This window comes from Esox lucius, chromosome 14, assembly GCF_011004845.1.
Source record: "Esox lucius isolate fEsoLuc1 chromosome 14, fEsoLuc1.pri, whole genome shotgun sequence".
NCBI lineage: Eukaryota > Metazoa > Chordata > Actinopteri > Esociformes > Esocidae > Esox > Esox lucius.
The window spans coordinates 15,563,310-15,577,766 of record NC_047582.1 but is presented as its reverse complement, the minus strand read 5'-3'; the positions used below and the strand labels follow the sequence as shown (position 1 = coordinate 15,577,766).

Sequence of the window (14,457 nt, the reverse complement as noted above, 5' to 3'; positions counted from 1 at the left end):
TAGAGGAGAGGGAATACAAGGACCAGGAATGGTCTGTATTTTCCACTGGTTATCAGCACTGCCACCACTCAGTAGGGAAGAATATGAATAGGCTGGTTTTGTGTTTGAGTCTGTGGCATAGGGAGTAACGTGTTGACAAATATGGTGTTTGTCTTCCTCCTCGTCCCCTGTAGACACCAGTCACGCTTTGTGCCTCCTGTCTGAAATATTCTTTCTCACGCTGATATACGCTGGGCCTTGTTTGTTTTTTTTGGAGCGCGTCTGGGTGCAGTTGAGGGGTGTTGATGAATTTACTTCACAGGTCAACCAGTATAGCACTTTCCCTGTAAAGCGATATTGACGTGGGCCTTTGGTGAGTCTGCGCCGGGGTTGTCCCGGAGAAGGGGAGGAGTCTTTGACACGGCCTCACGGGAGAGGTCCGGCAACCCCTCGGAATGTGTGGCATGTAGCCATTCCTGAAGAGCACTCTGGGATCAGGCAGGAGACCAGTCGGGGAGGGGAGAGAAGAGAGAGAGACCTGGGGTCTCTGTAACACCTCCCAGTCTTACTGCACTTTGGGTGGTGGGAACTGGCAACAACAACCACTTCCTCTTCTCCTCTCAACTCAGAACTCTCACTGTCAGGGTAAACCAGGAAATAGAATGTCCCTTTCATGTCTGCTGACAAGTGCATGAGGAGAGATTGTGAAATAGATGAAAACTAAATGGGGAAGTATGAAGTCCAATAGAACTAGAAATCATCTGTGAGCTTCCTGACGCTCCATACCACTGACGGCAAGAGGGCTTAACATGTGCAAGCAATCTCAGAGTGCTATAAGAAACCGCCAGGTCAAGTCTCCACCAAACAAATGTCTAAAAACCAGACGTGAAGTATGTAGAAAAAGAGTAATGGAGCAATATTTTTTAAATAACATGATCTTTAAAAAAACTAACAGCAACCCCAAAGATAGAAAGCCTTGGCGTAATGTTGGGATTGTTAAGTCATTTGCTTTAACAAGCGTCCATTTCTAAAACGTCATGACTAATTGTTTAAAATTGGAGGAAAACTTTGAAACCAAAAAAACTGTATCTCCAACACACACGCACAAACACACGCACACACACATACACGTACACGTACACTACGGCTAGCTGCAGAAAATCCTAAAGGGAAGCACTGGGCTCATTGTCAGTTTTTTGAAGATTTCTTTCTGTCCCTCAATACTGTGGTGTCTGGCAATGAGCATAGAAATCAAACTCTACCACAGCAGTATGGGCCTTCTCCCACCTTATTCTGGCAACATATTGTATCTGGACGGGCCCAACACTCATCATAATCACTCATGCCTTACACATCAATAGAGCCATTTATATGAAACTGGACACACAAATCTGAAGGCTTCCTCAAGCCGCCAGTTAGCAAGAGAATAGAAAGAATGAAACTCTCTGTTGTATCTGTGACTTGGCTTTGTTGGCAGATCATACTGAATGTATTTTTTTCTTCTGTAACTACTGTCTTCCTGTCCAAGATGTCCCAGTTGGACTACGGTTAACAATTTGTGTCATGCCGGTGTTTTGCGGTCCACTCATTATTCAGTTGAAGCATGGGGTTTGCAAAGCTTTAAGTTGGGACTCAAATCACTTGAGTGTTTTGGTATGTGAATGGAACACATTTTGGGTGCGGGTTCCTTTTCATAATGGGTGCAATACGTGCAGACCAGTACAAGCAATGGAAAAGTCCTTCTGCAACATTAATCCATGCACTGTATTCAATGATGCGCTGCGTTATTACTGTGCAGTAGATTATTCACGCTCCAGTAGATCATTGATTTCAGTGTGCTACAGAGGAACATCTCCATGTTGTTTTGTTCTTTACATTTGTTGCTTTCTGTAGTGTCAAAAGGAACCAGCTGTAGCTTAACCAGACTTAGTTGTTGCTCAGCCTGAACTATTTGACCTCAACTAGAAGTAGTTGTAGCTCATCAGAACTAGCTGGAGCTCCAACAGAACGATTTGTAACTCCAGCAGAAGTATATGTAGCTCCAGCAGAACAATTTCTTGTTCCAATTGTAGCTAGAGCTCCTATAAAACTAGCTGTAGCTCAGGTAGACCTTGCTCCAGATGTTTTAGTTTCTGTTTTTGGAATGTACACCCACAGCACAATCATGATCATTGGATTTCTATAACAAACCCAACTGCACAGTTTCCCACTGAATTGCAGCATCTTTCACCATTTATACCTTAATGTAATTTTGACGTGGGCCTTCTGCTGGAGTTACAAATCGTTCTGTTGGAGCTCCAGCTAGTTCATTTATACCTTAATGTAATTTTAACACCAAAAAGACTAAAATGAGGGGAAAGTGCACAGTGTTAGTGGTAGACAGGGAATGTTGTGGAAGCCTGTTTACGCAGGTGTTGTGAATTTCTGATCAAATTAGATGTGTAACTGTGCTGTGTGAAGAAGGCGCTAAGCTAACAACAGCAGAATGAATAGATAATAATTCCAAGAAGCCTCCCTGTCTAGCATCGTCCCTTCTTGGAATGATGAGCAGGACGTGGGTAGAAGAAAACTGTGTTTTTTAGGGGATATGGACAGTATGATTTTTAATGGGAATACATGTTGCTCTCCAAAATGTCCTCATAAGTATACTAAAACGTGTTTGTGTGTGTTTACCGTTCATTTACTTAAATATACTGTGGTCGTTGACCAACACTGCAGGGTGAGGTTATGTAAGGGGGTTAATGGGAGATTCCTAATTTCTGCACAATATGGTGGAGGTGGGTGGGCGTGTTGATTCACTTTAACAAGCCAACAGGAAGCCTGCTCCTGGTACTTCCTCTAGGACAGACATGCAGTGGGCCACAGGTCACTGTGCTACAATGCTCTGTTCTACAATGCTCTTCTCAGCTCAGTCTCAGTCTTCTGTTCAACACTATTCACTTCTTAGTTGTTTAGCTATGCTACGTCTTTCAGAAACTACAGCCTCGCTTGTGGTATGTGAACCACTCTCTAAGTTACCTGAAATGTTCTTCTCGCCGGCAAAACATTTCCGAAAAACACTGAGGCAATGTGCAATTTATTTGTTTTTGCTTGGCTCAGTTGGATCCAGGGTCCAAACAAAACAAAATATAATGAATAAATGGCCACAATCAAACTTTATTTCTATGTGACAGACTGGCAGGTGGGGTTGTTTCGCTGGGCAGAATAGGCCAGTGTGCACGTTGCCAAGGGCTGTTGGCGTTGTAGACATTCTGTCATGTGAATGGTTACTGTAGAGAATCAGGGAGGGATACTGGATTTTTAAATGCTTCCTTGTCTCCATTCCCCTGTCAAAGGAGCCTCTTTTCCCTTCACAAGTCCTCTGAGTCTAATCAGACAAATTTGATTATGCCGTTTGCCCAAGGAGCTCGTCGTCTGAATGTTCCTCGGCTGCACTGAGGCCCTTGTTCCCTCCATTTGCCCCAGAGGAAGGTCTGACGAGCACAAGCAGGCTTTGAACACCCCCCATCCCCTCTTCTCTAACCTTGTTACCATGGTGTCTCTCTTTCTCTCTCTCCACTTGCTCCTCCTCCTTTCTGCCCCTCTGTTACTCCTCACCACTGTTCATCCTTTGGGTTCATCACTTCACAATGATTTAAACAATTGGCCTTGAAGTATCATCAGGAACCATGAAATTAGCATAATGTTTAGCTCATACGGACCAATGCGATGTAATGCTCAGTTCTCTGAGAGTCTCATACTACCTGTGTGATATACTGCTCAGTTCTCTGAGAGTCTCATACTACCTGTGTGATATACTGCTCAGTTCTCTGAGAGTCTCATACTACCTGTGTGATATACTGCTCAGTTCTCTGAGAGTCTCATACTACCTGTGTGATATACTGCTCAGTTCTCTGAGAGTCTCATACTACCTGTGTGATATACTGCTCAGTTCTCTGAGAGTCATACTACCTGTGTGATATACTGCTCAGTTCTCTGAGAGTCTCATACTACCTGTGTGATATACTGCTCAGTTCTCTGAGAGTCTCATACTACCTGTGTGATATACTGCTCAGTTCTCTGAGAGTCTCATACTACCTGTGTGATATACTGCTCAGTTCTCTGAGAGTCTCATACTACCTGTGTGATATACTGCTCAGTTCTCTGAGAGTCTCATACTACCTGTGTAATATACTGCTCAGTTTTGACAGTCTGTCTACCTGGCTCTGTCCCATGAGGCATTGGGAGGGTGAGTGTTTCTGCAGTGGGACAGCATCATTGTTTTAGTGATGTTTACATATATTCTATAGAAACAAAAAGAGCAAGTTGTTGTGTTACTTTGCGCTTTTATGTTTTACAATGACAGTTCCACTGAGACCCAGGGCCAGTATTTTTTGTCTGCTTTCCACTCTCTGAAAATACAGTATTATGGTTATTGTTTATTGCATTGCTGTTTACTTATGTCATTTTTCTTTTACATATTTAGTATTGCAATACTAACCATAAATTTTCTTATTTGACATTAATTGGGTTGATTCTTATTTCCTGAAATACTAAAATGATCATTGTTTAACTGTAGCTTATACTTTCAAGGTCACATTACAAACATGGATGTTATTTAAATACTATAAGAATGAGCATGCTGTTGTTTTGAAGGCTGTATATACTAAATATGCTTTTGAAGAAATACTTCTCGTGTCGATCAGGATTTTGCAAAAGGATTTTCCAACATTTGGTGAAAAAAAATTATAGGAAATCGGGATTCGATTTTTGTCCTCCACTTGGGAACACATTAAAAATTGTTTTAATGTGTTCCCAAGTGTTCTTACAAATAAAATGAGACATCATGTAATCGTGTCTCAGTCAACGTATTTTCATATATAATCTCTTTGAGCTTACTTGTGGTCACTTTTCAGCAAACAGTTATTTCTAAAATAATAATTATAATTGCTTTCCTGCCTGCCGAACATCCCTTCTGAAGAAAACCATCCAGTTCTTTAATCGAATTGCATACCCCTGTGTATTCATGTAGCCTTCATCATTTAAGGAAAAGTCCCAGTTTTACAAAGGTCATCATTGTCAACTCTACCTAACTACAGCAGCCTTGCAGTTTCAAATGCCACACCAGCGCAACTGTCACTTTCATTACCCATAGTCGTTGTGAAAGTACAGACTCAATTTGAGAGAGAAATATTAACGGCATTCGCCTAAAGAGCCGTTACAGAAAGGTGCTCTTGTTCCTTTCAAAAGCCTTTCAGTTTAAGTCTTACAAAACACAGTTGCTTAATAAGTCATTCAATAAAACTGTCCAGTTAACATTTTATGGCCAATTCCGCAGGCCTCAGCAGCACTTGGAGCTTTGACTCTTTGGAGTCTCAAATTGAGTTTGCTTCACAATTTCTTCATTTTAGTTTCTGTTATTCTATCCACTCTTAGTAACCTAAGACCATTTTAGTTGTCTTGTTTTGCATTAAGTTAGGTTAGGTTTGAGGATGGCAGGAAGTATTTCATACAAAGTAAGGCTTTGTTGTGTCTGCACCTTAGCGTCTTCTCGCCGAGGTCTTCATGTGCATCTGTTTCTTCTTGAGTCTGGCTGGCTGGCCAGTCCCTGCTTCCAGACTAAAATAAGCCCTCGGGTGACTCATGTTAACCATAACAGTAAGTCTAGTCTGGCTAATTCATCCAAGGCAGGTCAACTAATGGCGCCAGAACATCCTCAAGTCCAATTAGTAACACCTTAGACTGGTCTAGTTGACTTGATCTAAATTAATCCTTTATGCTTTATTCACCTTGGTTTGACATTAAATGTATGAAACAGGTCTGGTCCTCCTGGGTCTTGTAGTTCACTTGAAACCCCATACCCAATAAGGCATCCTGTGGACTAACCTAGCTAACTGGGACCCAGCTTTCTGAACCTACTCTCTGTGACCTGTCCTCTCCTGTGATTGGCTGGTCAGGGACCCCGATGGTCTCAGTGGTGGGGCCAAAGCGGGATGGAATTTCAGAGCAGGCTAGTGTTTCCAGCCCTGTGGGGAGTCCTCGGTGGAGCCCTGCTGCGTGAAAGGGGAGATGAGAGAGCCACATAAAAGACAACTGCCAGGTGATGGGGGTTTTTTCACACCAGTTTTGTGCTTGGAACACCAAAAACGGCCTTTCTAATCAGCTCCGTAGCTCTTCCTTGTCTCTCTATTAACCATTCTACTTCACTGTCCTGATAGATCTGCACAGGCCTCGTTTTTATGAAGATGAAGAGGAGCTGAAAGACGTGTTTAGTGTGGCTCTTTTCAAAGGACGAAAAGCTGCGGAGAACACAAGGTTTGCTGATAGAGCAGAAATAGTGTTGGGGAGAAGGTTAGGCACCTTCATACAGACGATCAGCACCTGAAAGCCCGAGAGGGAGACTCTCGCCTAAAAGGATCGGGGTTGTGATGAGCATTTGATATCCAGAGACAGAAGAGTGAGGGCTGACAGGGTCTCTCCTCTTCATCACTGTATGCTGTGATAGCTGACGTGCTATGATGAAGGTCCAGTGAAGGTAGAGTGCATTGAGCAGTGGTTATGCGTAATGAGAGACCGCTGCCTGTTATTATTAAGTGAAGGGCAAACATCTGAGGTTCACAGAGTTTAAAGGTTCTAATTTCAGATTAGACACAATAGTTAGCACTGATTTCTCCTAATATAGTTCCTAATAAACCTTTTGGAAATGTTTAAACATTTCCCAGCATAAGTGGGCTTATACAGTAGATCTTCAGTCGACACAGCATACACTGGAGATTTCTCAAGGTCGCAGGGGTCAAACAGTCGACGCCCAAACACAAGGCTCTTTGGTGCAGAAAGGGAACAAATGGATCTGTGAGAGGATTTGGAGCAACACCGAAGAGTAGGTCATTCATCCATCCGTAGACGTTTGAAGGTAACATGCTGACAGTTGATAGCAAATGCCGCATGTTATTCCCATTGTGCCCGGCCAAGGCCCTAACCCTGTGGCCTGGAGAGCTGGGTTCTTTTATGACGCCCCTGATCCATGAATGCCCAGAGGAACTCTGACCTTCAACTCGGTTGCCCTGGTATCACAATGCTTTAAAAGCAGTATAGGAGGGCTTCAGTCCACCGTCTCCCTCTTAAGTCTCAGGGACAACATACAGTATATACAGTACTTAATGTGCTGTGTTATTTGGCGTCTAGGCAACCGGTGTGCATTATGTTAAGAGATGAATGTGTGTTCCTAACCTACATTTTAGAGAGGCTTCCTTAGCGTCGCTGCGTGTATTAAACTAGTGCAAGAACAAAACGTTCTATTTGGGTCCCACCCGTTATTAGGACTGCAAATCTCCATTCCTATGTTTCATTAGCACACTGTCATTACGCCTTTGTCTCAGTAAGTGCTCTATCGCCGTGGCTCTTTTTCATTAGCGTAGTCTTATCTAAAGACTTACTTTCATTTGCACTGTGTCGCAAAGGCTGTCTTTTCATTATAGCACTGGATGTTTAATGAGCCATCCCCCAGTGTGTTTACACTGCTTCCATCCCTGATCGCCAGTAATGATAATAATGATTGGCTGTTGGTTGGGGATGTTTGAGCTTGTCCGCCGTGGACTGGATTCTCTCATAGTGATTAAGCCCCTTTAGATTCCTCTCCTTATGCATCGCACCAGTTGGAGGAAAAAAAAAGATGAAGCATTCCTGTAATAGAGGGTGTGCTGTGCGATCCAAGGAAAGACGGCCTTGTAGCAGTGTGATGGAGGTTTTTAATGACAGACGCTCATGACAGCGGGACCTGTACACACATGCCTGTCCACTACTGCTGTGTTTTTATCATTTACCTCATCGCCGTTTCAAAGGGATGACAAATGAAGCCCTTTAGTAGAGCCAGTGAAGCAGGGTGAACACTTGATAGCAGGATAAACAGACCCCAACTGTGTATTATTCATCAAGACGTACATCTTGTAATACATTTATATAAATCAAACACACGCACAGGCTTCCAAATGGCACAGCGATAAATGCACTTACACGCTGTACAGCTGCGTCACTGTAGTCAGGAGTTTCAATCTGGTGTCGTCTTGCCCACAATGCCCGCTGGCACCGCGTGTGGTGGCTCAGATTGGCTCTGTCCGGGGTTTGTTTTACGTTGGCGTCAGCCAGTGGTTGCCATGCCTGTCAAGTGAATGCTTTTGGTCTGTTGGGTGCCTGCGATGTCAGTGGTGCATGTTGGCCTTTGACAGTGTCCTTCTCCAGACGCGTAAATGTTGGGGACTACCTTCTGGTCAGGTGAGCAGTGGGATAAAATGCACAACTGCTTGGTCTGGATTTGGATGGGTAGAAAAACAGAAAAGAATAGCCTAACGCTACACTATGACTGTTCATGTGTTATTTGCACTGACTTACTCACGATTGCTTAATTGAGCAAACATTTTTTTACTTTTAATGTTTTGCAGTGGTACAGTTGTCTCGCCTAGCTATTGATTGAAATGTCTGCTAAGTCATCATAATGTGAAACTCCCTGAACATCTGGAATGGCTTATTATTTGTTTCTTTTGTAAGATAAAAGAAAAAAAAAACATTGGCAGGGTCAATTCCATATGCAGGATATGTGCTTTTTCATAAGAGGAACAAACAGTATACTGTAGTTTTTTTTCCATAAAACCTCAAGGAACAATTTGCCCTCTCACTTTTACACTCTTTAATTCCTGGTATCTCACGGTTCCAGATTTTGTATAACATACTGTAACAAAACAACGTCCCGTGGTAAAATGATTCCAGCGGACGGCTAGCTGACTTTTTCTTTTTCCTTGTCTATTCGGTTTACCCCTGGTTTTGGAAAGGCTGAACTTGACTGGGAGCCTTGGCTTATTTACTAACGTGTGTGATGTTCGGTGACATGGCTCAAAGCACTATGGCATGTGTCATTGTCCGCCCTTTGCTAGCTCGTTATCTAACCGGGGAGAACATGTGGATTTGACTGGATAGATCTGGCCTGAAGCAAATCCAACAATTACCTGGTGAATCAGGCCTAAGCCAGCTGGGTTGTTTTACTCTCCTTAGGGTAACGTTTACTGAGCATTCAAATCATTCACTCAAAAAGTTCTTTCAAATGGCTCCATTAATGTATATGGCCTAAACTTTCATTTGTTCTATTTCTGGCTGACGCCTTTTGATTGTCACAAATGTTAAATGTCAGATAGACAGGGTTCTCCTTTCAAACCTGTCTATTTTTCTGTTATGTTTGTAGTTTTATGTGAACCATGTTGATGTCTGTTTTAGGTCATTGAGAAGTAGATCTCAGCTTGTCTCATGCTGGTCTGGGCTTGCAGCTCCACATCTATCCCTGACATTTTTCAATAATTGTAATCAAAGGACTAAGGAATGTGCTTGACAGGCACAGCCCACCCTTCTGCATTCAACCCTTGCCCACACACAAACACACACACACACACACACATACAGATACACTGCACACACACCCCTGACTACTGCGTCAGAATCCCAGACAGCTTATCATGGGGAACTAATTCAATATCCCTGTGCTTGTTTTAAATGTCATTGGCTGAGCTCATCTGGAGTGACATGTTTTTCATGGTCCAAATAAAGGAGCTTTATTGGTCTCAGAACAGAGCAGAGTGGGGGGGTGGGGTCTTCCCTGTCCTCTTGAGATCTAATGGAAATCTAAAGGTCCTCACGAGGAAATGAATAAAGTAAGGATTTGAGGAGATTCACATGAGCTCCCTCATCGATAATCTTTGTGAATCCTCAACTGACTGACTGAGAAAAGTAAACTACAGAAAAGTTTGTATTTTTTTCTTCTCTAGAGGCTTGCCAGGCCTGCCATGTCAGTCACAGAAACAGATGCCTTTCTGATGCCATTCACTGGGTCGAAGTGGGTTTCAAAGGTCAGCTGTGAGCTCTGGCTGACATATTGGCTGTGATGGGCCTTTCATATGTTATTGATTGTTTTGACACTGTTGTCGATCCCCTGTTTCGCTGGGTGTTTCTGCCTCTTCTATTTGTACCAACTCATCACATTGTTAATATGAACCCAATGGTGTTAACAATGGAGAACTTTTGGAACTTGTTAAACAGAAGTGCTGTACTTATGTTGTATTGGCCAGATGATGTGAGCCTGGGGAAGGGGCTCCTAAGAGTGCTTCATGGTTGAACTAGTGGAGTACACAACATTAAGTCAACCCATTGTGCCAGATAATGAATTCCCTATTGAGTGTGACCCTGGTGACCTCAGAGGACGGCAGCAAGACTGGCTCCACCAGATTCAACCCCCCCCACCGTCCCTGTCAAATTTGGCATTTTGCCCACACAGACTTTCTAACCCCGTGCCTCTTGGCCATCCCCAGCCTCCTCCCCAGCCTCCCCAGGCCGTTTCACCTTCCCGGTCACCTGGCCCTGGGCATGGTCACAGAGCTGACACGGAGCTCTGAGCTAGCCTCGTCTTCTGGGTTCAAAGGTCACCGAGTGGAGACGGAGACACAGTGCTCCAAATGTCAGAGGTCGGTTGGGTGTCCCTGTGGCTGGGGCATGAGGAACCTGCTGGTGGGACGAAGGCCAGAGACAACGGGTCCAGTGGAGATCCTTAAAACGTGCCATGGCCCCCGCCCCCCTCTCAGTCAGCATAAAGGGCAGCTTATAATGTGTATGGACAGGCCAAGCCAAGCAGTAGCCTTCACCATCTACCACCAACCCTCAGCTCCCGTTTGGCTGTTCTAACCAACACCCTCTCCCTCCCTCCGCAGGGTTCCTGAAACCCCAGTGCTCGCTGGCTCCGCCCCCCCAGCGAGGACGCTCAGGGGAGGCCTGCTCCTGTTTCACTGGCATGTGTCACCTCCACCAGCGCCGGATATCGACAGGTAACACTCAGCGCCATCTCCACATCCCCTCGCCATCTGCCCCGTCATGGCAGACGCAGCACCTGGGAAGACACCTGTATGAAATAAGTATGAGCTATTATTCGCCAGTAGACAGAAATAGCACGCTGTGTACAACACGGTAGACTTGACACACTGTACTGTCCTGTTTCATATGCTCTGTAATAATCCCGAGGTATCAGCAGCTTTTACTGGAACTGGGGTTTACTGTCCGGACACGTCTTGCCGGAGTGGAATATCAACAAAGCAAGACGTTGCTTGTTTGGTTGCACAGCTACAACACACAGCCCGAGGTGAAGAGCTGTCAGAGCCTAGGGCTTTTTCCTGGGCTGCGACGGCTCCGTCAGTCCTGATGATTAATGTAGTCTTTGCATGTGGAGGCCCGGTGATTGACGTGTTGAGAGTGGTGCTGTGAGACGGGCCTCGGCTCTCGTCACCTCCGTTTTCTCCGGCAGGGCAGCCGGGTCGGGTGGCGTCACCGTAGCGGTGCGTTCTGAACCCGACCCGCTGGTATGTGGGGAATGGAGGACAGCACTTTGATGGTACTGGCTGGGATGTTTCTGCCCGTTTGTTTTGCGGTGCAGGTCCTCTGGTTGTGTGCCTGAGTGTCTTGCTGCGTGCCAGGTGAACGCGCCTCGGACAAAGGCGGAGAGAACAGGATGTCGGAAACCGCGTCACTGTGGATCAGTGTACCGGACAGTGTTGTACATTGTGTGACTGTTGTCCATATAGGACTTTACGGGACATGCCCCATGTTCCCTTCACAACTTTTAAACGGCTGTTCTGAAGACCACCTTACGAGAACATGGAACTGAAACGGGCCGTGTGTATTCAGTTTGTCTGACAATAGAACAGTATTGAAATAAGGGGCCATTGAAATAAGGGACCATTGAAATAAGGGACCATTGAAATACGGGACTATTGAAAGAAGGGACTCTTGAAGCTTCCGATTGGTCACAACAAGAACCAATTATTAACCTCACTGTTTCTTTCTCACCCACAAATGCTTTTCCGTGGACATGTCCCAGCATGATCTGGGAGGTGTAGACACTGTTATTCCTCCCCCATGGTTGTGTGTTACTGGGCTCGTGTGATTGATTGGTACGTATTTTTTACTGTCACAGCCCTCGGTGAGGGCGGGCGCGTTTCCTGAGCAATTAGAATAGTCTGGATTCTTATCCAGCACACAGCCGCTGTGTAATAGTAAAGAGTGTCAAAGGGGTTTTTATTTTCTGCATTTTGGTTATTTCAATGCATGACGAAGCACATTAAAGAGTTATCTGTGCCTGGTTGACTTTTAAATGTTTTTATATTTTACAAGTTAAGTGGTTTGGTTGCCTGGCTTAACTGAGCAGAGCAGCAGCGTGTTCTTGAAGAGACACGCTGTGGTAACGTTTTTAAGACTCTGCGGTCTTCGTCACACCGAGTTGTAGCAGTGTGTGCAGTCTGGCTGGTGCCCTTCATAACCCCGGTCACAATCATAGATCTAATTATGGAACGTGTTGCCGTAAATCTCCTAACCCCACATCCAGCACACACAGCCCCCCCCTCCCCAAACCTGTGTGATATCCCTCGAGTTCTGTTCCTCAGCCGAGCAGCCACAGACGCAATGAGAAACCACTGAGGATGCGGCCGAGGATTCTGGGAAGGCTGGTTGCCTGGCCCAGGGAGACGTCTCCAGCGGTGATCTCCTGAACTCCCGGTAGCACTGTGATGTGGCCACGTTCTGGTTTCAGTGGTTTACAGTTCTGAAAAACAAACCCTTACTGGAAAGAGACCGTGAGAAACGTAATATTCACGGGCCTTTTCTTTTCCAGAGCAATCATTTTGTTATTTCTTTTTTAAGAGACACCCAAAAAAAGACTAGAGGGAAAAAGGTTTTTGGGACTGTGTGTTGTGTGGAGTGAGAGGGAGTGAAAGCTTTAAAACGGGGCTTTTCAAAAGGCCCTTACAATGCAGGCCTTGTGCTGTGATTTGGTCTGTCCTCGCGGTGCAGAGCGGAGGAATGGAAAAGATTATCCACAGGAATGTCTGGGGTGCCCTCAAACGGAGTGGGCCGCGTGACTGGCCAATGGGAGAGAGGCCCGTCGAGCGGCGGGCTAATTTTTTCCTGATGAACTCAGCCGCCTGCTTCACAATGCGGTCTGATTGCCAGCACCGAACTCACATATGGTCCGTGTTTGGAGAGAGCAAATGACAGGACCAATTCTGCCAGGAGAAGGGAGAGAGCGGGAAGGTTCTGAGTGGGGGTGTTGAAGTAGAGGATTGACGTCTCCCTTTTTTTATTTCATTAGCGTGTGGCAAGGATGTGGCGTTGGGATTCAAGGGAAGCACCTCCTCTGTCTGGTCCCCTGGATGAGCCGACGCTGACAATCCTCTCTGTGTCGGACGGGGCCTGGCTTCCAGGTGTGCACTTAGGATTTGATTAATCACTCTTTATTGACGTCGCTTTGGTTAAACAAGCGGTAATTACAGCCAAAGCCAATCCCTATTAGCTCTCGCCACAGTCCGTAGCTGACTTCATTATCCAGCCTCAGAATTATCTCACTGCCTCGTAAATCCTGCCAAGTCATTCGGAGCTCATTTACCATTCTGCGGGACTTGGAAAGAACTTTCCCAGCCCCTAGCCGAGAGCCGAGCCAGAGTAAACCCGCGAGAGAACAGTAGAACAATGCACCAATCGAGCTACTTTTCTACTGGGGATGTTTGCGTTTTTTTGTTGAGATTCGAGGCACAACTTGAGCATCGCCGGGCTGGACGATAGTAAAAACACCATGCGATGTGCTCCGGGAGGGTGGGGGGGGGGTTGTGGGGGGGGTTTGTGGTGACAGCGGGGTCTGTGGAGGGTCGGGCGCGGGGTTGGGAAGAGGCGGTCCGGGGGGGGTCCCAGCTCCTCGTATTTCCCAGAGCGGGGTCTCGCAGAGGTGAGGGAGGTTGAGGAGAGGGAGCTTGTTAGCCTCGGCCTGCTCCGTGCTCGCTGCTCTCTAATTGGCTGGCTGGAGTCTGTCTGTGCACTCCCTGGCTGCTTCCTGCCAGATCAGGAGCCAGAGGGGCCAAAGAGCCAAGCTGACCATGGCAACACCTCTGCCCTCGCCCACATATTCATCACCACCACACACACACTGGCTGTTTAAATACACACACTTGTTATTGGACTATCGCAGCTGGCTGTTGATCCCTGCTGGAAAATCACATAGCATACCAGTTGTTTGTGTCCGGTTCGACCACTGTAATGTCTCAGGATGATGAGTGTGTGGTCTGGAGTCTGTCACTTCTTGGATAAGCTCTGCCAAAAGTCTCAGCTAATTGGATGTTAGGATTCATATTGTACTCACCAGATACTGGCTAATGCACTGGCTTAAGGTCTAACATATACAGCCTCCGCACTCCTCTTCGTTCCACAGTGGTTTTCAAAATCCATACACCCGAATCAGTCGGACATGTAGGAGATGAGAAAATGATGTAGGGTAACGTCTAAAGTGTATGAAATCATGGCGGTGTGAGTGTAATGCTGGCTGGGCTTGGGCTCTGTACAGAAACGTGGGAGATGAAACGATGTCACAGGCCCCAAATCCTGCCTGATTAATTCCTGTCTCTATTGATCTGAATCGTAGAGCTCGTA

General features: G+C 45.7%; 1 protein-coding gene across 6 annotated transcripts in view; it reads left to right on the top strand.

The window, feature by feature from the left end:
- rxraa (retinoid X receptor, alpha a) overlaps nt 1–14,457 on the top strand; it is an 82,105-nt gene that overhangs the window by 15,981 nt on the left and 51,667 nt on the right. For 4 of the 6 annotated variants that reach the window (XM_010893946.4, XM_010893944.4, XM_010893945.4 and 1 more), the window contains exon 2: nt 10,704–10,904. The exons of 1 other annotated variant lie outside the window; for it this stretch is intronic. In XM_010893946.4, coding sequence (XP_010892248.1) covers nt 10,704–10,904 — 201 coding nt within the window. The remainder of the gene's footprint in view (nt 1–10,703; nt 10,905–14,457) is intronic. One more of the 6 variants, XM_010893947.5, reaches the window with a different exon arrangement.